This window comes from Carassius carassius, chromosome 7 (genome assembly GCF_963082965.1).
Source record: "Carassius carassius chromosome 7, fCarCar2.1, whole genome shotgun sequence".
Taxonomy (NCBI): Eukaryota; Metazoa; Chordata; class Actinopteri; order Cypriniformes; family Cyprinidae; genus Carassius; species Carassius carassius.
The window spans coordinates 33,605,861-33,632,387 of NC_081761.1; the positions used below are offsets into that span (position 1 = coordinate 33,605,861).

General features: G+C 36.0%; 3 protein-coding genes across 4 annotated transcripts; all 3 read right to left on the bottom strand.

The window, feature by feature from the left end:
• Nucleotides 1–199: 199 nt before the first annotated feature.
• prokr1a (prokineticin receptor 1a) lies at nucleotides 200–8,773 on the bottom strand. The gene is made up of 3 exons (XM_059553325.1): nucleotides 8,445–8,773; nucleotides 6,299–6,826; nucleotides 200–1,399 (listed from the first exon to the last, which is right to left on the bottom strand). The coding sequence occupies exons 2-3, from the start codon at nucleotides 6,760–6,762 to the stop codon at nucleotides 673–675; spliced, it is 1,191 nt and encodes a 396-aa protein (XP_059409308.1). The 5' UTR covers nucleotides 6,763–6,826; nucleotides 8,445–8,773; the 3' UTR covers nucleotides 200–672.
• A 5,527-nt stretch (nucleotides 8,774–14,300) lies between these two features.
• Nucleotides 14,301–17,023, bottom strand: snrpb2 (small nuclear ribonucleoprotein polypeptide B2). The gene is made up of 7 exons (XM_059554673.1): nucleotides 16,916–17,023; nucleotides 16,627–16,716; nucleotides 16,349–16,521; nucleotides 15,977–16,108; nucleotides 15,429–15,470; nucleotides 15,244–15,332; nucleotides 14,301–14,984 (listed from the first exon to the last, which is right to left on the bottom strand). Exons 2-7 carry the CDS (start codon nucleotides 16,688–16,690, stop codon nucleotides 14,825–14,827), a joined length of 660 nt encoding a protein of 219 aa, XP_059410656.1. The 5' UTR covers nucleotides 16,691–16,716; nucleotides 16,916–17,023; the 3' UTR covers nucleotides 14,301–14,824.
• A 1,679-nt stretch (nucleotides 17,024–18,702) lies between these two features.
• rnaseh2a (ribonuclease H2, subunit A) lies at nucleotides 18,703–21,937 on the bottom strand. 2 transcript variants are annotated; one of them, XM_059554700.1, is made up of 9 exons: nucleotides 21,794–21,937; nucleotides 21,100–21,228; nucleotides 20,930–21,001; nucleotides 20,726–20,852; nucleotides 20,547–20,634; nucleotides 20,214–20,351; nucleotides 20,001–20,088; nucleotides 19,227–19,350; nucleotides 18,703–19,049 (listed from the first exon to the last, which is right to left on the bottom strand). In XM_059554700.1, the coding sequence occupies exons 2-9, from the start codon at nucleotides 21,224–21,226 to the stop codon at nucleotides 18,890–18,892; spliced, it is 924 nt and encodes a 307-aa protein (XP_059410683.1). In that variant the 5' UTR covers nucleotides 21,227–21,228; nucleotides 21,794–21,937; the 3' UTR covers nucleotides 18,703–18,889. The 2 variants fall into 2 exon arrangements, with proteins under 2 accessions (XP_059410683.1, XP_059410682.1); XM_059554699.1 differs by lacking the exon at nucleotides 21,794–21,937 and adding an exon at nucleotides 21,609–21,631.
• Nucleotides 21,938–26,527: the final 4,590 nt, after the last annotated feature.

Below are 26,527 nucleotides of genomic sequence, written 5' to 3' on the forward strand. Positions count from 1 at the left end.
AAAATGTATTTAGTTTACAAGTCATGCACTACGGTAAAAGTTTTTTGAGGTCATAACATGTATTGTGCAAGAAACTGCACAAAAAGTGTTTATTGTCTGATAATTTGCTTCTAGGATTTGTGTGAAAAGCAATAAAAGTTAGCATTTCACTGACACTTTAGTCTATTTCAGCTGGAAAATGCAAACTTTTTTGCAAAAATGTAGGTACAGCCACTTTTTTGAACATTCATCTGAATAGGACTTATGAATTAAACATTTTGTCTGGCACTTTTATTAAAATGAATGAAGTCAGGGTTTTGATCAGCAACATAATTTCTGGTTTGTTACCTTCAGCAAATCTACACTGATCACTGAAAATGCACGTTGATGTAATGTTTGAGGCAATGTTTTTCCTAATGAATTGGGAAATTATTCCTGTAGTGGATTTAACATTAATATATTAATCTGGGAGCATTTACACAAGCCATTCTCTCATCAGTTAATAAAAAAAAATAAAAAAAACTCTTGGCCAAACCATATCACCAGTCTATCATGTTGTTTTGACTTCCAAAACAAGTCTTTCTTAGTTTATCTGTTCCCGTAAGAAATGTGTTCATGTCTCTGTGGATCCTTCCAAATTTATGGACATTTCTTGACCCACATGATGGCATTGTTGAGGCCTTGTATCACCTTTTAGTTTATTTCTCCATCACTTCCCTTTATTCGTGTACATTCCACATCCTCTGTCACTCTTAAGGATGAAGTCCTAATGTCGTCTTCCGCCATCTTTCCAACGATCACCCTCGTTAGCGAGCGCCAGTGAGCAATTTTGACGACTCTAAAGCACTTTGTGGCATTGTTCCTAACGCTCACAAAACACAGAGTGTTAATGACCCCGTTGCTCATCGCGATGCACTCGATGATGTAGAAAACGACCAATGAGTTACGGCCACGCGTGATCAGCGCTGGGTAGAAATCCCGCAGCAGCGTGAAACTATAATATGGCGCCCAGCACATCACATACGCCGCCAGAACCGCAATCAGTGCCACCACCGTCCTGCGCCGCTGTCGTAGCCGTTTACGCAGCTGCTTCGTCGGAAATCCCGGGACGTTCTTGAACCACAGCTCCCTGGAGATCTGCGCGTAACAGACTGACATGGTGACCACGGGCCCCAGGAACTCCACGATGAAGATGAAGAGGAAGTAGGAGCGATACATGAGCTGTTGGTCTGCAGACCAGATCTGAGCACAGAAGATCTTTCTGTCGTGGCCGAGCGTGCTGTGTGGGTACTCATGCTCTGTAGCGAAGTAGGCCGACGGCACCGAAATGAGGACTGGGATTATCCAAACTCCAAAAATAATCCAGTACGCTGTCTGATACTTCATACGGGGCTTCAGGGGATGAACGATAGCCATGTACCTGTTGAACATGGAAAACAATGAATACTGCACAGTTGATTGTCACAAAATAAATAACATTTACCCCCTCAGTGGAAAACTAATTTAAATTTCGCATTAATTCAAAATTTGCAATATTTATTTTGTTAGCGCATATTGGTGAACAATTAATCTGTTAATCCCCTGAATTTTTTGTTTTCGTTTTGGTTTAATCAAAATCTGATTATTTGCTTCTGCTCTGGAATGTGATTCCTTCTCTGATGACATCAGTTTGATGGCTATGGCAAAAATATCCTTAACCATGCCCCTGCAGCTGTTAAATTGCTGCGAGTTACACTTTTCAGATGTATTTTGTGTTACTGCAGTGGGAAAAAATCCTCACTTTTTTTTTTTACTTGTTATAGTACGAGTTTATTTCGTCTTGCAGCAAGATGAAGTCTACTTATCTCTGCAAACAAGTGTTTATATTTTTTGCAGTGTGACTTTTAAGGTAAATGTATTTTGTTATTTATTTATTCATTTTTAAATATATATGTTCTAATGTTTAAAGTCTTTTGTGTGTTTTTAAACATTTTGATTTCTTATTGCATCTGCTTGTGGCATTATCGCAAGTGGAACAGATTCAGATTTAATTGAATTACATTTCAATTTAAGTTCATTAAAAGGAACTGAACTTCAGATATTTTTGATGACTTTGATGACTAAGTGTACTGTTTAGCTAGAAAAAGAGAGAGTGTTCATCAAAACATTTTTACTTGAATTGAAGAAGTTTTGATATTAAGAACAAACAAATCTGTCTAAAATTACTCCTATAGTACTCATTTATATATATATATATATATATATATATATATATATATATATATATATATATATATACAAGGGCTGGCATTATTAAAGTGTTAAATTAATTAATTAGTTATGAAAAAATAACGTAATTAAAATATATTAATGCAGTTAACACAGTGGCCCGAGCCTACTGATTTTGCCCGAATATCCCAAAGTTTAGGTGTGATTTTATACAACAGTTCAGTAAATAAGTTGATATGTTATATTTTAAACACAATATTATGTGTTTTTGCTCAATTTTGCAGAGAACATATTGCCTTTAAAGCCATAGCAGAATTGTTGTGCATCTAAGAGCAACACAGCAGCATTTAGTTTCTCAGTGAATTTGCGTTTTGAACGGATTGTGTGAATTATTGATTCAAAGGCCCATTCATTAACGGAGCCATTTAGTTCATTCCTAAATGATCAGCCATTTGAACGAATCAAATGAATGAATGGCTCATAAATACATTTGAAAAATCCACTTCCTTTAATTCCAACTCAAACTTCCTGTGGCGAACTCTCTTCAAATTTTGAGTTGTAGCTTTTGGACTGGGTCTGGGTTTGAATCTGCTTTAGGAAACTGTGAGCATTTGGAATGCATCTGGTGCTTGGTGTGTGGATGGTTTGTGGTAGATTTGTATTAGTATTTATCAAACCTCAAACAATCCTCAGAACAGCCGAGATTTAGAAAATGAATCAGGATTATGGGTCTGGCAGCAGTCTATTAACACACACTGACTCCCTGATCTCTCTGTCTGATCTGATCACTGCTTCCCGTTCTTAATGAGATATTTTATAACCTTTTGACATTCATGGCGAATAACAGGCTCCTCCATCACTTGTTCTCTAAATGAAAGGTACAGCACTATTTCTACCCATTTAAACTCTGTCCATTTTTATTAAGAGCACATTTTTGCCCAGGGCTTTTCCTGTTCTCTCTCATGGGCTGAAATCTCACTGTCTCACTGATGCTAATAATTCTACATCACTGATGGTAATAATTCTAAATCACTGATGGTAATAATTCTAAATTTATTACTGGTAAATATAAACTTAATTTAATAATATAACAACATGTTATTTGAAATTCCGATGTACTTAAATTCCAAAGAATTCTGTTCTTCTCAAAGGAAACCTTTGCAATCTTTACTGGCTCAATGGGGAACGTTCTAGATCAGCAGGAGTGAACAGAATGTACTTTTGTTCATTTGTTCACCCCAAATACATGCGGTTACTGTGATGCATGGGAAGTTTTTTTACTTTATTAAAGTTACTATTAATATGCATCGGATGTGCTGCTTGGCGGTTCATGGGAAACAGCATGCTAGGAGTAACAAGATTGGAAAATTTCATGAATGGCATTGTAAGATAAGAGCGGCTCTGTTCCAAAACCTAGTCAGCTGCCTAAGTAAGGAACATTTTAAGGCATCATATAAGTAAAGGTTTCTAAAGGGGGGGGGGTTGCAGCGATGCCATTGAAGAACGCTTCTTGGTTCCCTAACGAACTTTTCAATGAACAGGACCATTTTTTTTTCTTAGTGCAAAGAACATTTTAATAACCTAATTAACTTTTTTTTCACTAAAGAAGTTTTTGTGCAATGGAAAGTTTCCATTAAGGGTAAAGGTTCTTCATGGAACCATTAATGGCAATAAAGAGCCTTTATTTTTAAGAGTGTAAGAAGTCCACAATTATTTTGGAAAAATGCTGCATTATATTGAGAACATACCATATTTTCCGGACTATAAGTCGCACTTTTCTCCATAGTTTGGCTGGTCCTGCGATTTATAGTCAGGTGCGACTTATTTATCAAAATTAATTTGACATGAACCAAGAGAAATTAACTAAAAATGAACCAAGAGAAAACATTACCGTCTCCAGCCGCGAGAGGGCGCTCTATGCTGCTCAGTGCTCCTGTAGTCTACACTAAGCAGCATATAGCGCCCTCTCGCGACTGTAGACGGTAATGTTTTCTCTTGGTTCTAAATGAATGCGACTTATAGTCCAGTGCCACTTATGTTTTTTTCCTCATCATGACGTATTTTTGGACTGAGGCGACTTATACTCAGGTGCAACTTATAGTCCGAAAAATACGGTAATCCTATAATTCATTGCAATGAGCTCAGTACAAAAAATCGAATATATCCATAAATAATAATATTATGAAAAATATTAAAATAGTTCTGTATATTTTAGTACTTTTTTAGCTAATTTTGCATACAGTGTGTTTTAATGCTTATCAGAGTATAATTTATTAGCTTAGTTATATGCTAATATGAAAATCTGTAGCAATAAATTAAACTTCCAAGGCTTAATTTCAGGTAGGATGTTGTCTTAGAATGTAGTTGTGATAGTAGACAGCAAGTAAGCAGTTCATTAGGTATTATTTTATTTTTAAAGTGAACATTTGTGAAATGATTTGCTCAAATGTGCTTGAGAATCGATTAAGAAGAACCCCAACTGCAGTGACTGCAAGGACTGACTAATGGGTTCACTTTAAGATCTTTAGAGGTGCTGAGACTATTGGATGTACTGTGCCAGATGCTAATTTTATGACATGACACGTCAGCTGATATCTAAGGCTGTTGCTGAAGGCTAAATACAGCATGTTCTCCCTGGCCATTCAAATATTGACATGCTAAATAGCAAGCTTAGCCTCAGGGATTGGCCAAACGTGATGCAAGTGCCGTGCAATTCCTCACAAGCAGGTACCGCATAAGCACCTAATCCAAATTTTAGTGTCTCCTAAATCTGAAATGAAGTCTCTAATCCTGCCTTCATGTGCTTCTGAGAAGTTCCTACTTGTATGATTGGAAGTCGTAAATATGATTTTGTGCATGTTTAAGTGATTTGTTTTTTTTTTAAAATGCACAACCTGAGCTGTTTCTAAACTCACGTCGCAATTTCCATGAATACGGTTCAACCTTACAGAGCAAAGCCACTATCCAACATACAATTACTCAACTAGACAACCCTGTTTCCAAAGTTAAGGGTTCTTTTTAAAGTAATCTATGGGAAATGTAAGTTAAAAACTGCATAACCAACCCTCTACGGACACCTTGGCATTTGATTTGCCATTGGCTAGTAAATATTTTAGTTTACTCACCAGACTGATATATATAAATATATATATATATATAAAATATTTGTAAAATGGCGAAGTTTTTTTAAATATACTTAAGTAAATATACTTATACTAACATGAGTACACTTTTAACATCATTCAGTCAAGCTTTATAATAATCAAGTATTATTTAATATAACTTAAGTAATTAGAAGTAAATCTGATAACCATGTTTGAATGCATATTAGTCATTTTAACTGAACATTTTAACTTGAGAGGTGGTTGTTTTTTCTGTCATTCGATGTTTCTGACAAAAACATTTTTGGGAAAAAACTAACAAAAATACTGATAGGATAATAATGATACGAATTCTAATAAGAAGAACTATAAAACACATTAAGGATTACTAAGGATTAATGAGCTGCTGGATTCATGAATATTAATCAGGTTTTGTGCGTTTGCTTGAACTGATTTGCTGAAATCAAAACAGGGACGATAATAGGTGAGCGCCAGCCAATGAGATTGCCGTTTACACATTAACTCCACTCACTCCCAGGAAACCCGCCTGTTCTTAAAAGCTGAAGACTTCCATGGGAACGCCGTTATTTTGACAGGAAAATACAACAAAAAGTATTGTTTAAATGTAGCCAGTTTTTTCATAATTCTTTGATTATTAAGGATTTCACTTTTACTGTAAATTTCAAGCTGAATTGATTTTCTTTCAAAATTAAATAAAACAAGACTAAGATTTCAAACCCTATTTGTGCACTATTCACAGAAAGTGAGACTTTCTCATAAAGACAGAAACCTTTTAAAACTTAATGCACTTCATTAGTTCTTCATTTTGTTGCTTTAAATGTGTAATGATGCTTCTTCTGTGTATTTTGGCCTTCTTATGCAGCTGCAACAAATGGAGATTTTGTCCCACAAACTTTTTTCCTTATGATCGAAACCAATTTACCATGTCACATCCCGACCATACAACATTTAACACTATGCTGCATGAGCTCAGAGAGACAAACACTCACCTATCCACTGCGATGGCTAGCAGGGCATTGGTGGACACGTACAGAGACACAGTCCTAAGGTAGTTAATGGAGACACAAAGCACAATCCCATGATCCCATGACAGTTGCTTGACCACGTAATAATCCACCAGAAAGGGACAGCACACAGTGGCCACCAGGATGTCTGATATTGCCAAGTTGGCGATGAGTAAATTAGTGAGATTCCTTAGTTTTTTATAGCGTGCCAATGAGGCTATAAAGAGGCAATTCCCAACGCCGCAGACCAGCATGATGCAGACCAGGACCACCGCGATAACGATTGTAGCCACAAAGAACGCTCGTCCCTGAGTCGTGTCTGGGATCTCATCCACTGGAACCTCGTAATCCAGAGGGATGTCGTAATTGGCCATGAGGTCATGTGGGCTCCCCGATGGGGGGATGAGAGTCCATGTCCCGGTGGAGGTGCTCCTGTTGTTTTCTCCCATCGTCTCTTTTTACTGGTCTGTCAGAGAGCCAGGATCTTTCATATTCTTGTCTATTTGTTGCTGGCTGCACAATTAAGAAAATACGTTTCCTTAACATACATTTAAAGGACATTCATTAAAGGACCAGTGTTATTGTACACTCTTTAATATAAACATTCTTTATTGGAGATGATTCCATTAAGAACCTTAATGGAATATTTTCACTCCAAAAAAGGTAATTTTTAGTGGAAAAAGGTTCTTTAGATTGTTAAAATATTCTTTAGCCTAAGAAAAAAAAATCTTTTACTGAAGGTTTTTTTTTTGTTTTTTGAGGAAACCCAAAATTGTTCTTCGATGGCAATATTTCAGTGTAGTTTGACAGTATAAAAACACTTTGCACTATATAGACAACAAGAGCTTAGACATTCTGGCTAACATCTCATTTTGGTTCCTAATGGAAGAAAGAAAATTATATGGGATCGGGTTGACATGTGGGTGAATAGATGACAACAAAATATTCAATTTTGTTACTATGCTTTTAATGGGTGAAATCATTCACAACTCAGTCAAACTGTGATGCTTACTGAAAGATGTGTGACAAATCGGTTAGAATTTGGAGAGCAAAAATCTCACAGATGGCCACATTAGGGATGGATTTATGATAATGCTCAAATTTTGGTGCATATTTACTTAAAACTTAACTTAACCCTTTTTTTCCTGTATACTCTTAAACAAAGCTTACAAAAGGATATTTTTGCAACAATGGAATAGAAAAGAACCACTTTAGTTCCAAAGAATTTTTCAATCAGCAGTTCTTTAAATATATATTTTTTTCTTGAATAACCTTTCTCTTTTTTTGCACTGGAAAGATTCTTCATGGAGCCATCAATGCCAATAAAGAACCTTTATTTTTACGAGTGTGGGGTGTTTTCAGTCTCCTCTTCACTTGTTGTTGGGTGGTTGAAAAAGTAAGAGGCTGCTATTACAAATATGTTCAGGCTATTAAATTATAAAACGTTTTTCCAACCTTACCTAAAGGGCAACTGGACTTGCATTGAGCCTCTATTACATAAATGTAAATTCTAGTTAAATTTAAAATAATTAAATTAAGGGATGATAAGGATAAAGAAAAAAATGTAGGGATGGCTTTTTAGTTAGATTAGATTAGATCTATATTAAATTATTTACAATAAAGCATGCACAATAAACACGAAATGCACGCATTTCACTCAGTGGTGTAGCATTAAACATACGAAGAGTTCAGATGCAAAAGCCTCAAAGTGTCCTTTAAAATGTTCCTCTAAAATGAGTAGTCATAGTCGTTTCACTCTAATGGCAATGAATAGGTTCTTTCCTTTGCCATGAATTAAAATAACTGATCATAAATAGAGGAGCCTGAGAAAAATGACAATTTTAGAAGAATACTTTAGATACACTTCATGAACTCCTCATGTTTACTGCTCTTCTTAAACGAATTTATGTCAGTTGTTTACTGGTATTCATTTGCATTAAAACGAACCAAACAACTGTCTCAGATTTAAATGCTAATAAACTTTCTATAGGCTGTTAGCTGTACGTTAGTCTATACGCCGGTACACATTCAACTCAATTTCTTCTTTAACAAAAATAAGCGCACATTTAATAAAAAATACACTGAACAACTGCATTTTCTCTTCAGAAATAAAATGTCATGAATATCCTACCTTCACAGAATTTTTCCTATTGTTTTACTCGTGTGTGTCTTCGCGTGAGGATGTGCGCGTCTCCAGATGTGTCTCCTGTAGCTTCTGCTGGATGTGATTGTGATTGAGAGTGAAGCGATGCGGTTCTCTCTTCTGATGAAGAAACAGCGCCCTCTAGCGGTCACAAATCATTCTCCGCCGTTTCAACGCATTTTTATAAACATATGCTAATAAATCCCCCGGTACTCAGAACTCACATTGGGCAAGTTGCATAAAAATAGCCACAACGTTAAGACAGTCTCGTAAGAGCTAATTCGACCGTCTAGCATTTAGCCAAGAGATAGCGAGTCATTCTTCTACCTTGTTGTCTCTGACTAAAACGTTGACTAGCCATGAAGAATAAAAAACTAAATAGATGACATTTTTTTCCTTTAAGGCTTGTGTAAACAGTTTATACATCTGGGCCATGGTTATAAAATGGATAGCTTTAACCAGCGCTGATGTAAACAACAACTGGACGAACCACAGAATAGAAAAATGTCAATGGACCCGCCAATTCACTACGTTGCTAGGCAACTGTAAACGGTCGTTTATATATATATATTTTTCATTTTAATCGCTGTATAACAACAGAGTTTTATTATAAAATACTATTTTATCACATGAAAGGGGCTTGTTTTGATATGAGGCAAAGTAACAAAAAGTTCCTTACAGCCCCAAATGAATGTTCTCAAGTGGTTGTTTGTATTTATCTAGAGTTAAACATGAAAAGGGCGGGAAAAATAGTATTTCCCCCTCATACTACGACATTTAGCACTTGTAAGCCATTTCGCTTTTCGATAAAAGCGTCTGCTATATTACCAAAGGTAAATGTAATGTAAATGTTGTAATTTTGGAAACTTAGCCTATAATTTAGGCTATTTTTGTTCTCTTGTTTGGTTCACTGAAAGGTGAACATGATATTCATGAGATTCATTCATTCAGTTTTGGTTTTGTTCATATTTCTGTACTCGTGTGATTCTTCGATATTGTTCTGTTTCAGGTACCAGCAAAACCTTCAGAGAAACAATCTAGATCAACCTCAGATATAAATATCTTAACTGACAATGTGATAAAGGGTCAGCAGCTGACCCTGAGACAGCATATAGGCATTTTTTCAGGTAATTTTACTGGGCAAATAAATCTCAAAATCCATCAAAAACATGTCCTGGTCCATATTTCACCCAATAATATAAAAAACAACAGAAGAATATTTCATTACATTTTATATGTTATTTTGTTTAAAGGTACTGAAGACTAGTCTAGGACCGTTACCTTTTTTCAGATTATCGTATGTCACCCTACTTTCACAACCCAAATTTTCCCATTAAAATCTCATTACTGCAATGGAGAAAGATATTTCTCATTACAGAAAAGAAAAATGATTTTAATTATCCAGGAAACAATGTTACAATGAAAGCATGTCCTTTAGACATTCAAAATGTGACGGTGGTGAACATGCTTCAATGGCTTCATTGTCTTAAAATATATCTTCTTTTTTCTTTTAATTTAGGGTTGAAATATGACTATTCGTGGCATTCACAGGATGAGATTCTGTTTGCTCAGTGCTAAAAATGGAGGACCAGCCATCTGGACAAAGAAGAAAGTAATACAGGTGTCGTGTTGAAGATTTATTCACATGTAGACACAGAGTATCATCCACACACACACACACACACACACACACACACACACACACACACACACACACACACACACACACACACACACACAATTCTTCCCTCCCTGACAGAATCATTCCTGAACATCCTCTAAATTTACAGCTCTGATAGGAGAGTATGGTAGATTGCTGCGTGGACAAAAATACTCTTCCCTTTCTTTAAATCACTCACTCTCTCTATCACACACACCATCCTGGGAAAAGTGAGTCATAAAGTCAGCACTGAATCCACAAGCAGCTGAATATCAAACACTGATCTTGTAGAGACTATGCAAATAAGCAGCAGGCCTTTATAATGTTCACATTATAATGAGTGAAGGGTTGAAATATGAGAGAAGCTCATTATAACAGGAAGTGAAGTAGCAGTGAGGCTTTAATGATGGACAGCTGTGTACCTCTATTAAACTTCAAGAGAGACCTGGTGAACTCGTCTGAGAGCAGCAGCAGTAGCCTCCCAATCCATCCCAAACACACTGTCTTAATGTCCGGCACGCTTGAGCTACTTCACCGATTGTGTGAAGCCAAATGATGTCAGAGCGGCGTAGAAAGAGATGATTGGGCTGTCATGCTGTCATTTAGAGAGTAAATCAGGGATGGCGGTCGCTGATATCTTCTCATTACCTTGTCCCCATTAGATCACTGTCTTTATAAAAAGACTTTCTGTGAGAACTATTTTACATAGTCAACTGACCACAACGGGAATGGTTGTTAGGGTGCTTTGTTTGGTTGTTTTGGCATCTATGGCAGAAATTAACTGTGTAACGGTCAACTTGGATCATGTGTGCCTTAATAGTCAATCACATTACAGCCTTAATGTCATTGAATTTCGGCCAGAGTTGTCCGACACTCAGTCGCCATTTATGGATACCAGAGAAGTGAATGGGAAGTGCCTTAAGTTGAATCTCACAAAAAGTCAGTGACTTCTCTTATAGAACAAAATTTTTCTATTTAAGCAAAAGTATTGCTCAGTGTAAAACATGTTGAAGACTAGTTTATAGGCTGTCAATTCATTAAATAATTAGCAATTTCCTCTAAAAAAGCTGTTAATTCAGTGTAGTGAAGCCTCTCCTCTACTGACATCCATAAAAGAAAAACGGCCTATGGACTCCTTTCCATTAGCATTAGCCGTTATACTTTTCCCTCCTTCAGAAATACGTAACGAGTTCTGATTGGGCCAGCGGTTCCTGTGTTGTGATTCGACAGCAGCTGAGCGCAGGCTGCCCTCCTGGAAACGCGATTGGGCTAGCTTGAAAAGCAAGTGGGCAGGAGCATGTGCTGGAGATGTACTTCTAATCACAGGAGCGTTTTTACTGACGAGATGCGCATGAAAATCGCATTCGATTTTTTTGAACAGCCCTAACATCTAGTTAACAAAGCTAAACAGCGTTGCCCTTTGTGTAATAAGTTACAGAAACTGTTACACGCACCAACTTAAATAATAAAATACACTTACCGGTTGTGGTCCATAAACAACGCCTTCTCCAGACAAAGAGGGAACTGCTCCATCTTTCAAGAATAATCTTTGTGCGAATCCAGCATTAAACTGATTGAGATTGAGGAAGCTGTCCTCAGCAAAATGTGCTGCACATAGTTTTACATGTGGATTATAATTTTCGGGAACCGAGTTAAACATAAATTGTAACCATTAATCTCCAAGTACAGCGTCCCTGGGAAGCCAAAACAAAGGTAATTGGACTCCGAGATGAAAATAACAGCATTTCGACGACACAAACGCAACTCTTCCTCTTCTCCGTCGGAGCGCAACAAGACCACGCCCCCCTGTTTGTGTATTCATGTGGGCAGAGGTTAGTCAAAAAACTGTTTTAGTGACGTCATTACTGCAGGAACTAGAGGGATGTAGTCCAAACGGGTCGTTTTTTGTAGGCAAATTCTGTTAAATAAAATATCTCGCTTGGCATTGAACTTTGAGCTTTAGAATTTTACAGATATTATTTATACTCTAACAACAACATTATACACTAACTAAAGTTTAAAGCATGGGATCACGAAGAACGGGACCTTTAAGATATTTTAGATTTAGTCCTAAAGCTCTCAGTCCCTCCATTGAAGCTGTGTGTACGGTATACTGTCCATGTCCAGAAAGGTAATAAAAACAGCATCAAATTAGTCCTTTTGACATTAGAGGGTCAGTTAGAATATTTTGAAGCATCGTAAATACATTTTGGTCCAAAAGTAACAAATATAATGACTTTATTCAGCATTGTCTTCTCTTCCGGGTCTGTTGTGAGTGCATTCACGACGCTGCTGATGTGTTTTCTGGTGCGCCCATTAACAAAGATAACACGTCAGCAGCGTCGTACATCAGCAGTCACAGCAGTCGCGCTCACAACATATATATGTGTGAGCTATCACTGTAAAATTACAGTAGAAACGTTTATGAATGTGAGTGAAATTACAAGAGCAACTGTGAACTTGTACGGATATACATACATTTTACAATAAACTAAAACATTTGTTGTGAAATTCAATTCATTAATTTAACTACAATTGAGATTTTCTCTGCTGTGATAGTGTTTAAACATTTGGTTAACTTATTTCATTTGAGTCCACTGAGAAGGAATGTTTCTTAGCATAAAACACGTATGTGCTGAAGTACTTAACAAAAAGATCCTCGCTGCATCAGCAACTCAGTTACTTATGAAAATGTTAGCGTTTACAAAGGGAGTCACATATTGATATTTTCAAACAAACACGCACACACGCACACGCACGCACACACACACACACACACACACACACACACACACACACACACACACACACACACACAGCTGTCTAAATGGGCACATTACATAGACTTCTATTGTTTTATATACAAATAGTTATAACATTTTTCTAAAATATTCTCAACCCTCACCCTAGCCTCAAGGTAAAAGGGGATGCTAAAGTCTGATTTTGTGGTGACTGCGCTTTAAATGATTATAATCTTAATTTAAGTGAAGATTATCTGACAGTTTTCAGTACTACTGAGTACTACTTTTTTTTTTTTTTTTTACTTTTTGCCTGTCCCTCACTAAGAATTTTCTTTTCAGCAGGACTTTAATTTGCAAAATAAAGCCAAAATTATATAAAAATCACATTTGCATATTGTTTTAAATATAATCTCATTATTAAACAATGTTTTGGCACAAGAATGCATTTTTTCTTGCATTTAAATTGTAGTCTTTTTACTGGTGTCCCCTGAGTTCATGTTAGCTCTGTTACCCTCATCAAAAAACCCTTGTAAAATAATTTATGTTCAACAATATTTGTTGACATCACTTTTAGAATCACTTCAATTCTGATACCAGTTTTAAAATGCAAATTTAAACAATTCATTACATGTAATATAATCAATATCTACAAGTAAAATCCTTACAAGTGTACAACGTGCTTTTGTGAACTTCACTATTAGCTAGAACTTAACAAATTAGTTTTAAATAGAGAAACCCTGTTAGTCATCCCTCTTACTTTTCAGAGTCATTTTTGATGTGGTTAACAGGGATGATATAGATTAGGCGTTACCCTGATTTTGAAGATTGTCTATGTAAAATGCAAGCCTATTTAAAGGTCACCCTGGATGTAAATTTGTAAAACATTATATTTGATACAGCCTTCCAGCTTTTTCCATAGAAACTTTAACTATATTTTATTTTAGACAAAGCCCTTTTTTATTGTCTCTCTTGTGAAAATATATTTTTCTTAATTGACATGTGGTCACCCCCCAAAATTAGGATGTTCTTGTTCATCTGAATGACAAATATATATATATATATATATATATATATATATATATATATATAAAGTATATATGATATATAAAATTCGAAACTATTCCAGTTAAATGAGGTATAAAATGCAAAACATATCAGAAACTTCTAATTAAACTATGGTATAACGCTTGGATTGGTAATGGGGTTGAGAAAAATACCAAAACATGAGGTGGAAAAATAGTCATAAAAGAATAAATTACATAGCCTGAGATGGCACAATACAATTTCTTGTAATTTTAAGGTGTCTTCATTTCATGGATATTTAAAAAAATTTGATTTGCAAAAAACAAAAAATAAAAATAAATTCCAAGTGGAAAAGGCACTGATTTTGTGGCATGACCTTGATGTTCTGGGTGTTTGTAGTGGCATTGCTACAAGGTTCTGGCTGTTTGCATATTTTATTATTTTCATCATGAGCATGAATGATTTAATCTGCTGTGAACATTCTGCTACTTTGTGATACTTTGCCTACAATAAAATGCATATCCTTGCAATTAAAATATCAAAACAGATGTAAAACACATTTGATACAGACTTGATGAAAATGCAGAATGGTGTATGCCCCGTAACAGGTGTTTCTGTCAATGTTATATCGCGCTGCTGCATATCACTTTTGGGAACTGTCAACTGTCAAGCAGAAAACTAAAATGTCAAAAATATGGGACATTTATTTTAGATGCTAAATTTATTAGTCCATAGTACAAAATAAAGACCCATCCTGGAACATCACAAAGTCCTCAGTGACCAAATAATCCCCAAACAAAAAAAATATTACTAAATAGTCACTGAACAAACATGCAAAAAAAATAAAAAATAAATAAAAATATTGTTTGTGAAGACAAACACAATTCAGAAGTGAGGATCCACTGATCAAAGCCTCACTTACAGTCCAGTAAGTGTGAGTCAGGTCACTTTTTAGCATATGTGATTTTCATGGCACACGTGGCTGTGATTCTGAATCCCTGCAGTGCATCTTTCGCAACTCCAGCTTGAGCCTCGCTCTCAAACTCCACAAACGCAATGTCATGCTTTCCAGGAACCAGGCGCACTTCTTTAAACCCTGGAAACCTGAGGAGATGAAACAAGACAATCTTGCTGAAAAAGCTGGGGTGATATATAAATCTATACATTTTTATGCATTTTTAATCAAAAGGGTAGATTTAAAGTGTTTAATAAAAGTTTAACGTTCTCCGCATTCAAAAAAAAAAAAAAAAAAAAAACTATAACATTACAAAAAAAGGTTATAGATAATCATTTTGCATTTATTACCAAAACATTTACTTTTTTCTAATTTTTACTGGTTTACTACAGTATATTGAAAACTCACTGGTTGAATAACATGGAGAGCATCATCTCGTTGGTTTCTTCTGGGAGATTATTCAGGAACAGAATATAATTTGGAGGGTTGTCAGGGACCTAAAGCAATATAAAATCATATATTTATTGGGTACACAAAAGGTATTTTTTTTAAAATAAAAAATCACAAAATAAGCATGTATTTGTGTGATGTACCTGGACTGTGGCAGGTGGAGGAGGTTGTGCGTTTACAGCTCCCTGCAGAAAAAATAAAATAAAAAATAAAAAATAGTGTAGTGTGAAGTGACATTCAGCCAAGTATGGTGACCCATACTCGGAATTTGTGCTCTGCATTTAACCCATCCGAAATGCACACACACAGAGCAGTGAACACACACACACACACTGTGAGCACACACCCGGAGCAGTGGGCAGCCATTTATGCTGCGGCGCCCGGGGAGCAGTTGGGGGTTCGATGCCTTGCTCAAGGGCACCTAAGTCGTGGTATTGAAGGTGGAGAGAGAACTGTACATGCACTCCCCCCACCCACAATTCCTGCCGGCCCGGGACTCCAACCCACAACCTTTCGATTGGGAGTCCGACTCTCTAACCATTAGGCCACGACTTCCCAAAAAGTCAAACATTTTTTAAGGTTTAAGGTTAATTTTCCAGGTTTTCTTTAAATGTACATGATTTCACCACAACTAGGTCGTCAGTATTATTTTCTAATTGCAGTGCCTCAGCAAACATGCATTTCAACTCACCGCTGGTCTGTTGCTGACATTGGCAGCCTGTTCCTGAGCTTTCTTTTTCTTCTCTTTCTTCTTTTCTTTATCTCCATACGTGCCTCTCATCTTAGAGATCAGATCGGAGTCTGTTTTTGCATACTGGATTCGCTACAAGTACAAGCTAAGGTGAGCAACTGAGAAATGTGTTCATTTCTTAAGCTCTGCAAACTGTAAACATAAATAATACGAAAGACAACATCTGATAAACACCCTTAGTGAACCACAGATGAAAGAACTAAATATAGGCATTTTCACATTATAGATAAACTAATTCCTGAGTGATCTAATTATAACTCATTATTTTCTGAAATGTGTTGTTTTGTGGTTCCCTCGAGCTGTGGCACTGACCATGGGTTTGTTGTAGAAAGGGAAGCCCTGAAGCTGTCTGAGTGCATTGGTGGCTGCAGCGAGTTCTCTGAAGATAACAAAAGCCTGACCCCTCATCTTCATGGTCTTCATCGCAACAATGTCCAGAATCTGGCCGAACTGCGAGAATAAGGCGTACAGGGATCTCTTCAGCTCTAGAAAAGATGCAAGAAAAAATAAAAAGGTTCACAAACACATCATCAATTATATAGTCAAAGGTAGAGGGGGGAAAAAAGAAGCAAACATGTCAAAGACTTTACCTTCTTTCTTGATCTTATCGTTAACATTGTTTAAATAGATGGTGTGATTCGGTCGTATGTCCATGATTAATAATCTCAGGTAAAACCACACTAAAATACAGAGAGAGGCACAAAAAGAGAATGAATACAGTGAGCAGTCAAAGTGAACACCTCGCAGTGACAAAACACACGTTAGTACAGTACAGACTCTTGTTTATATCGTTGAGTGCTGCTTTCTAAATTATAAACGTGCAAATAATTTTCTAAACACTGATAAAACTGAATGAATCGCTTCAAACAAACTCACCACACTGATGATGAGTTCAAGCAGAAACCGCTGCTGTGCTTCTTCCTCCTTTGGTTTATTGCTGTGAAACAGTTGCGCCACCTGATGCCGAGGAGAGATATAAACATGAGGGTTAACAAATACACATAAGACATGTCAACTATTCTGGGCTGCTTTCTCAAAAGAATCTCAAACCTAGTTAGCCCATGGTAGCTCCATTAGTGGCAAATGGATCTAAGATCAATTTAAGCTTACGATGCTTTTGGGTAACTGCAAGTTTAAAACGTTTAAACATTTACATTTAGTCATTTAGCAGACGATTTTATCCAAAGTGATTACAAATGAGGACAATGGAAGCAATCAAAAACAACAAAAGAGCAATGATATATACGTGCTATAACAATCTCAGTTAGCTTTACACAGTACACGTAGCAAGGGCTTTTAAATAATATAATAAATAAAAAGAAAACAGAATAGAAAAATAATCGAACAAGCTAGTGTTAGAGGTCTTTTTTTTTATAATTGTATAATAAATGAAAGAAAATAGAATACAAAAAGAGTAGAAAGGTAGTAATTTTTTTTTTTTTTTAGAATAGAATAGTGTAGAATAGTGAATGCTAAAGTTAGAGAGCGAGATAAAGATGAAGAGATGTGTTTTTAGCCGATTCTTGAAGATGGCTAAGGACTCAGCTGCTTGGATTGAGTTGGGGAGGTCATTCCACCAATAGGGAACATTTAATTTAAAAGTCTGTAAAAGTGACTTTGTGCTTCTTCGGGATGGCACAATCAAGCGACGTTCACTTGCAGAACGCAAGCTTCTAGAGGGCACATAAGTCTGAAGTAATGAATTTAGGTAAATGGGTGCAGTGCCAGTGGTGGTTTTGTAGGCAAACATCAATGCCTTGAATTTTATGCGAGCAGCTATTGGAAGCCAGTGCAAATTGATAAACAGAGGTGTGACATGTATTCTTTTTGGCTCATTAAAAATTAATCTTGCTGCCGCGTTCTGGATTAATTGTAAAGGTTTGATAGAATTGGCTGGAAGACCTGCCAAGAGAGCATTGCGATAGTCCAGCCTGGACAGAACAAGAGTTTGAACAAGGAGTTGTGCAGCATGTTCCCAAAGAAAGGGCCTGATCTTCTTGATGTTGAATAAAGCAAATCTGCAGGACCAGTTTTAGCAATGTGGTCTGAGAAAGTCAGCTGATCATCTATCATATCTCCAAGGTTTCTGCTTGTTTTTGAAGGTTTGATGTGCCTAACTGGATGGTGAAATTGTGATGAAATGATGGGTTTGCAGGAACCACAAGCAGTTCTGTCTTGGCAAGGTTGAGTTGAAGGTGATGGTCCTTCATCCAGTAAGAAATGTCTGTTAGACAAGCTGAGATGCAAGCAGCTATCGTCGAATCATCAGGATGGAATGAGAGGTAGAGTTGAGTGTCATCACCATAGCAGTGGTATGAAAAGCCATGTTTCTGAATGACAGAACCTAATGATGCCATGTAGACAGAGAAGAGAAGTGGTCCAAGAACTGAGCCCTGAGGCACCCCAGTAGTTAGATGTTGTGACTTGGACACATCACCTCTCCAAGATACTTTGAAGTACCTATCTGATAGGTAAGACTCAGACCACTGCGGTTCCTGAGAATTTAAACTAGAATTGAAGTTTGCCAACCCTGCAAATACGTTAAAAGAAAAACGTTCTGAGTGGTTGCTAGGCAGTTTTCAGTAAGACAGACATGTAGAATCATTCATATTCTGGGCCACTTCTGAAAACATTGTTTAAAAATCTAAGACACGTTCAAAAAGATATGAAAATGAAAACATTTTATTGATTTTACATCCAGAAATGAATAATACAAGCCATTAAAAAAAAACACAAATGAGAATATAATACATTCTGGTTCATGTACAATTCATAGTTATGTTGGACATTTCCAGTTGACATGTATTTTGTGATCTGTCCGGTGCTTCTCTCATTGATGGACAGTGTTTGTGTTCAGAGTGTGTTGATGCTCTGGAGTTTGCGCTCAGTGAAAAATCGGTGTGTGTCTCGTGTGTGAGAGAGCTCTGATGGTTTGCTGCGACTGAAATACGACAGCACTGAGGTGTTATTCTGACGAGCAGCGGCTTTCTCTCCATCTTCCTCATCATCATCCCTACACACAAACAAACACATTTAAAATTGAACTCCAAGCAAAAATGCACAAGTACTAAGATGTTCGGACAGAAAAAATATTTGTTTATAACATTTTATGTGTAAGCACTAAAGAAAATGAAAATGCAGCCCGTCTGAGTGTTTTCTGGATATGAGTGTCCTCTGCTGTCAGACTCACCAGTGAACAGCAACAGCTTTACTGTCCATGAGCGTCTGCGCTGTGCTCCAGCTGAACCTCACAAACTGAGGATAACCAAACACTGGGTCCAGGTGCTTCAGCAGCCAGCTCTTAGTTTTGGGATCTAAACACACACACACAAACACACACCGAATAAATCATAATATTTAATTTGAGCTTCTTGGGGTCTGTTATATTTTTTAATGTTTTTGAAAGTCTCTTCTGCACACCAAGGCTAAATTTATTTAAAACTGTTTTCTATGAATATATTGTATAATGTCATTTATTCCTGTGAAGCAAAGCTGAATTTTCAGAATCATTACTCCAGTCTTCAGTGCCACGATAACTTCAAAAGTCATTCTAATATGCTGATTTGATGCTTAAGAAACATTTCTGATTATCAGCGTTGAAAAAAAAAAATTGTGCTGCTTCGTATTTTTGTGAAATTTAGAGTCAGTTTTTTGAATCCTTTGTTGAATAGAAAGTACTTACTTGGAATATATATATATTTTTTTTAAATCACATTATAAATGCCTTTACTATCATTTTTGATTAATTAAATGCGTTCCAGCTGACTAAAAGTATTAAACTAATCATTTCAAAAACCTTAATGACCCCAAACTTTTGAACAATATATTTATGTTCCAGAATAACAGCAGTAATTGACACTAGTGCTCATTAAAAAAATATCTAAATATGATTAGTCTACCTTTAATTGTTAAATAAAAAACACTTTTATAGACATGGAATGAATCTTATATGATATAAACTGACCATTAGGATACCCAGAGCCATAATCTGTGTCCACTTCACCCAAATCTTCTGCAAATTTCCAGGATTTGACAGCATGGTCTCTAGCCACCTACACAGAGAATACATTAGTCAAAAATATAACAAAATGAAATCATATGCATGTGTCTTTCTTGTAGTGTTTCCTCTAATAACTGATATTCCCCTTATATCTTCCACCCCTGAAGGAACCATTACCTTGGCACAGATGCTGGCAGCGCTGACGATGGGGAAGAGCGAGTCAGCTTTGGGACGGACAGTGACCTCCACCCCTGGGAACCGCTGCGAGAGCTTCTCCTGATACTTCTCTGCAGGACCTACTGTATCCACAAACACCTGAGAGGTATGAAAAACATGTCATCAGAAAAATGTACATATATATATATATATATATATATATATATATATAAATTACATATATATTATCAATTATAAAAAATATATAAAATGTATAAATTATTTAAAAAAAAAAAGGAAGACACGTCATAACGGTTTCATCACCATGTTTATCATACAGGTGTTGGTTTGTACCTCTTTGAGCTGCACCCCACAGTCCAGGGCGTGCTGCACCAGGCCAATCGCTGCATCATGTGACAGCGCATTCAGATTGTATTTTGCTCTGCAAATAAAAGCACAACAGGTTTAAAAGTTTCTCTTGACTCTAATCACCAGCCTTGGCATGCATGCAGTGAAAATGTGTGTGCATGTACCTCTGCAGCATGCTGGTGGAGATGGTGTTTGGCGAGAGGATCTGAAGGGCCCAGCCTACAAAATCTTTGGCCTCATCGATCTTCAGAAACAGGTTCTCTCTCTCTGCCTCCGTCAGCGTCTTTGAGTCTAAACACGAGACAAAAATACAGATGCAGATTTCCACAGAATCTGAACTCCTCTCAAAATTGTGCTCTGTAACCAACCTGCCACTTTCAAATTCTTCAGGTCTTCCTTTCTGGACACAGGGCAGAAGCATATCCCATACACCATGGGTCCTGAAATACAGCATGTCACATTTATACTGATATACAGAAATATATGAAATACAGTTCAAACCACAAAAACGGCCTTGTCCAGTGAGGACGACACTCACCCAGGACAGGACCCCTGCCCGCCTCATCGATGCCAAGGCAGCAGTCCTCCGTCTTACACACGTCCGGGATGGACGAGGACAAACGGCAGCTCACGGAGTTATCCGCCTCAAAATCACTCAGATCCATGTCTGATCATATGGATAAAAAATTACAACTTTTTTTTTAACAAAATATATTACAATTAAGTAAACATAGGTATGGATTTTAAGCTTAATTTAAGCTTTACAAAAATGCATATCACAAAAATGCATAAATTAATATGATTAATAACATTACAAACAATAATAAATCAAATAACAGACTCTGAAAAATATAAATTAAATTTTGTTTTCAGGAAAATATTAAGCAGCACAATATTTTCAACATTGATAATAAGAACTATCTTGCTATTGTGCAAATAATCAGGTTATATTGAATAGTACCAGAGCATGTTTCTAAACATATAAAAACATATCCATAAGCCACATGTTATTATTCCCTGTATAAAATACAGAATTTAATAACCCACAACGTATTTTCTCCCGCATCTGATACTGAAATCAATCAATAATACGAGAATAATCCACAATAAGTGGAGAAAACATGAGGTTTATTCAGTCTTATTAACTAACAGGGTATTCAAAAGCATCAAAGAACAATGTGTTTAACCATTAAAGTGTGTAAAAGTTCCTGCATAAACAAACTCGCACGAACCTGTGTTTGCGGCGAGCCTCAACCGGAAGTACAGAATTGGCGCGAGTGTGACAGGACAGCATGACCTTTGACCGACAATACTGGAAGGACAACGGGGATTTATTACTGTATAGAAAAATACGACGCACACTGAAACATATTTAAAAACACAGCTAATGTCTAAAACCACGCAGCGAACGCGTTTAAATGTGTGCCTCCACAGCTCTCTATCGCAGTGGCTTTTGGGTAATGGAGTTCAGGGGACGCTTGGTTATTTTCCCGATTTGATGTTCTAATTCAGTGTTTATTTGCTTTCACGTGAGGTGCAGAAATATAAAAGACAAAAACACGAATAGGGAGGTGAGAAGTAAATTATAAATAGAGGTTAAGAGTGATTAATTGTCACTGATTATAATAATAATAATAATTCATGACATTTATATAGCGCTTTTCGAGGCACTCAAAGCGTTTACATTGTCAGGGGGTATAAACTTGAGGTTAGCATTGCAAAACACAACGCATATACTTTTTCTGTGGTTTGTTGTCATATTTTGGATGTACAAAAACCATGATTTTTAAAAAAATGTATTTTAAATTTTCTGATAACCAGAAATACAAGACATCATGTGCATCTAAAAATGCACCGTTCTCTGAAATATTTCTGAAATCGTATCCAAACTGGAATCTGCCATAAAACCAAGCATAAAACTAAAACGCAAAATATGAAGCTTGCATAAAGTCATAGACAGTAAAAGAAATGGACACAGCGACCCCATTGGAACTCAATTGAGACAATTGAAGCCCATTTTTTAGCGTTTTTTAGCACTTCCGTTTCTGACGCGCAGACTCAAACGAAGCTTGATGACGTCAGCAACCTGTCTGACAGATGTAAATCTTCTATTAGCCCTCTGGGCTTCTTCGCCCGAAAACGGGCGAAAACTTGAACGTTTTGAAATGTTTAATTTTTTTGCTTCATCGGATGGGTATGAAACTTGGTGACTTTTGTTGTATTACCTATATGAACACACAAAAAAATCAAGGAGATGATTCTGATATGTTAAAGGGTCGTAAAAAAAAAGTCACACTTAGCTTCCTCCCGCCCGAAAACGGGCGACATAGGAAATGAATGGGAAATACGAAAAAATAGGAAAACTCAGAGAAACTTTTGGTGGTACAAGCTACAGATCAGCAACTGTGCTGAAAAAAAGTGTACAGCAATGAAGGGGTGACACTCTAGAACATCAAGAGTGCAAATAAGACCCCCCCCCCCCCCACACACACACACACCCACGCACACAAACACACACACACATACACAGATAAACTGGCGACTGCAACAGCAAATTTGTAGAATATTCCACATAAAATCAATAAATGAAAAAAAAAACTTGCAAAAAAATGCACACACACACACACAGAGAGAGAGAGAGAGAGAGAGAGAGAGAGAGAGAGAAAGAGAGAGACTGGTAAGACTGCAACAGCAAATTTTGAGAATATGCAAAAATAAATAAATAAAAAATACAAAAAGAGACTCTCGCTCAAATGCAACACACACACACACACACACACACACACACACACACACACACACACACACACACACACACACACATTCACTCACACATACACACACACACACACACATTGTGTTCCCTTTCTAACCAAATGCTATAGTTTGATTGTAATCATAATGCAAAACCTGATACTTATCTAAACATTTTTGTTAAGAAAATAAAGTAATCATCTTTTAGAATATCTAAATGTATATCTAAATAAAAAAAAACGAATAAGATAGAGAAATCATGTCTAAAACAACAAAAGGAATCAAATAGCCTTTTTACATAGGATATATAGGAAGCTATAGACAGCCTACAGGCTGGTACAGGACATTACACAAAAGTGGCTATTTTTTAAAGCCACTAGATGAAGTTCTTCTCCTGGAACATTTTTTTTTTAGGCTGGCACTCTATTTTGATGTGAAATGCTGCATTTATTGAATTTTTTTTAAAAAATAAATATAAAAAAAAAATATATATTAATTCTAATGGAAAAAATAGCTCATAAAAATTATATAATTAATGCAAAGTATCATAAAAAAATCTAAAAATTCTAAATAATAATCAGAAAACATTATAGAACAAAAATATATTTGATTGGTTATCCTGGGAAAAAGTAAAGTACAATTTTAAGGCTTCGCCCGTTTTCGGGCGGGAGGAAGCTAAGTGTGACCCATTTACGAAGAAGCCCAGAGGGTTAGCTGTGCGTGAAAACTGCCATCGTTAATCTTCCAGAGACTGCGAGCTTGAGCGGGGAGTTCTTTGGCGCGAGTGAGCAGGAGTAAGTATTCTGATTAATTATTTTGTATAGTATTTTAAAATGTAACGCCAGTATGCCATATTAAGTTAATGCATACTATTAAGAAGTTATGTAAAATGATGTTCAAGAACTGATATGAATTCATACCCGATAGTTATTTAACGGCCCAGGGATCAAATATTTTAAATATAATTTAATTTTTGATGCACATGATATTGTATAACGTTAATGGGCGCCGAATAAAATCACAAAATGGCGTTAACTGTTATCTACACCTTTTTTTTTATTTTTTTTTTTTATTAAACTTTAGCACAAACAAACAAGGTACATTACAATTCACTGAATACAACAGCAATTATTTCACCTTAGGTTGAGCATCTTGCCAGAACTAAAAAAGAAAAGAAAGAGAGAGAAAAAAAACTTACAATAATCAATAAAATAATATACATGAAAATTTTGAAAAAAAAAAAAAAAAAATAGATAAATAAAAGGGGCTTTAAATTAAATTAAACTTATTCAAAAGAGATAACAATTTAAGGGCTTTCTGATTTTTAACAAATTTTAATGATCTACACAAGAGTTTAATCTCGTTCAGCCATTGATTAAAGTTGGGTTTGGATTTAAACCATCTACATTTGTGAATGAAAAATCTTCCGAAACATAAAAGAAAGTTAATAATTAAATCACACTCTTTGTTACTCATACAAACACCAAACCTAATCAATTTCACCGTGAGGGGTGGGAATTCAACCCTCCTAAATCTTAACCAGTTCTGGACCTCTCTCCAAAAGGGTTGCACCATATCACACAAAAAGAAGACATGCTCTAAATTTTCAATATTTGTTTCACAAAAAACACAGTTATTCACCTCAAAATTAAATTTCAATCTTAAAAATTCATTAGTAGGATATATCTCGTTTAAAATTTTGAAGTTCACTTCCTTAACTTTAGGAGGAAGGGGAAAAGATAAATAATTTAACCTAATTTTTTTTTTTCAACCAAATCAAAATCTCTAAGCACATAATCGCGTCTAATTGGGTTTGGGTAGTATGCCTGTAAAATGAAACTTCTGATAACTCTATTAGTGCATTTTTTATCACAGAAATCATGGCCTTCTAAGGAGAGCTGTCTCAATTCTGGGGAGATTTTAGAGTACAACATGTCTTCTTTAACCATTAATCTTAAAGGGATTGGTATGGCTCTGATCATTCTATTTAAAACATTTACGTTACACTGTAATTGGTACTTCTCACAAAACTCTCTATACAGTAACAAATAGCCCAAATCCCTTTAGATTTCCATTCCTCAATGAATACAGCTTTTCTGCCAAACTTTATATATCTACTATTCCAAACTGGAGTGTTGTGAGGCGTGAATAATTTCCAATAGAGCAGCACTTGCTGATGGAAGGCTGAAAGTTTAAATGGTAATGAGTTACACTCAAAGTCACAACATAATAAAAACTGAATTCCCCCCAATTTATTAAAGATAGCAGTAGGAACAATAAACCAAAAGGAGTGGCTATTTTGAATAAAGGATTTTAACCATTTTAATTTCAAAACTCCATTCATAATGTCAAAATCAATCGCATTCACACCACCATCTTCATATTTTTTAATCATGTCATCCTTTCTTATATACTGACATCTATTCCTCCAAATAAATTTAAAATTCACCTTATTTATTAATTTAATCATTCGTGATGATATGGGCAAGGAGAAGGCTGGATAGATGAGCCTGGACAAACTATCCATTTTAGACAAAAGCACCCTTCCAAAGATGCTAAGATCTCTCTGCAGCCATCTGTTAAGAATTGTCTTACATTTATCTATGTTATTCATCACATTTTTATTCTCCATAACCTCTTTATCTTTAGAAATAGTAATCCCCAAATATTTCACTTCCTTTTTAATTTGTATATTAGATAATGACAGCAAAGGAGACTCATGCAATGTTAACATTACACATTTGTTTAGGTTTAAATGTAGCCCCGAGGCTTTAGAAAACTGGTCAATAGAATGTAAAGCTAATGGAATTTGATGTTCATCTTTTAGAAACAGCGTTGTGTCGTCAGCAAACTGACTTATAATTATTTCTTTATCCAATACTGTTAAACCTTTAATACCGTTATTTTTAATCAATATAGATAATAGCTCTGCAACCATTATAAATAATAATGGAGAGCTACCACAACCCTGACGAATCCCCCTTTTAATTGGAAATCTTGAGCAGGTTCCATGCCCTAGAGCTACAGAGCTATTGATTCCATTATATAACATTTCAATTAAGTTTATAAATTTTACTCCAAAACCAAAATGCTGCAAAGTTTTCAAAATAAAAGGATGCTCAACAGCATCAAATGCTTTGTAAAAATCTAAAAAATAAGAAACCCACTTCCCTGAACAATTTCACTATAATCGAGTAAATCTAAAACCAATC

Excerpts from the sequence above, each read along its gene's own strand:
- prokr1a (XM_059553325.1), bottom strand. The coding sequence starts at position 6,762 with ATGGGAGAAAACAACAGGAGCACCTCCACCGGGACATGGACTCTCATC. Across the intron at positions 1,400-6,298 it reads CTAGCCATCGCAGTGGATAG|GTACATGGCTATCGTTCATC; the intron begins GTGAGTGTTTGT and ends CATGTTCAACAG.
- rnaseh2a (XM_059554699.1), bottom strand. Across the intron at positions 21,002-21,099 it reads GGGCAGGGGTCCTGTCCTGG|GACCCATGGTGTATGGGATA; the intron begins GTGAGTGTCGTC and ends GCTGTATTTCAG. Across the intron at positions 19,351-20,000 it reads TGGCTCTGGGTATCCTAATG|ATCCCAAAACTAAGAGCTGG; the intron begins GTCAGTTTATAT and ends GTGTGTGTTTAG.
- snrpb2 (XM_059554673.1), bottom strand. The coding sequence starts at position 16,690 with ATGGACATACGACCGAATCACACCATCTATTTAAACAATGTTAACGAT. Across the intron at positions 16,522-16,626 it reads CGATAAGATCAAGAAAGAAG|AGCTGAAGAGATCCCTGTAC; the intron begins GTAAAGTCTTTG and ends CATCTTTTCTAG. Across the intron at positions 14,985-15,243 it reads CTCTCCATGTTATTCAACCA|GTTTCCAGGGTTTAAAGAAG; the intron begins GTGAGTTTTCAA and ends TCATCTCCTCAG.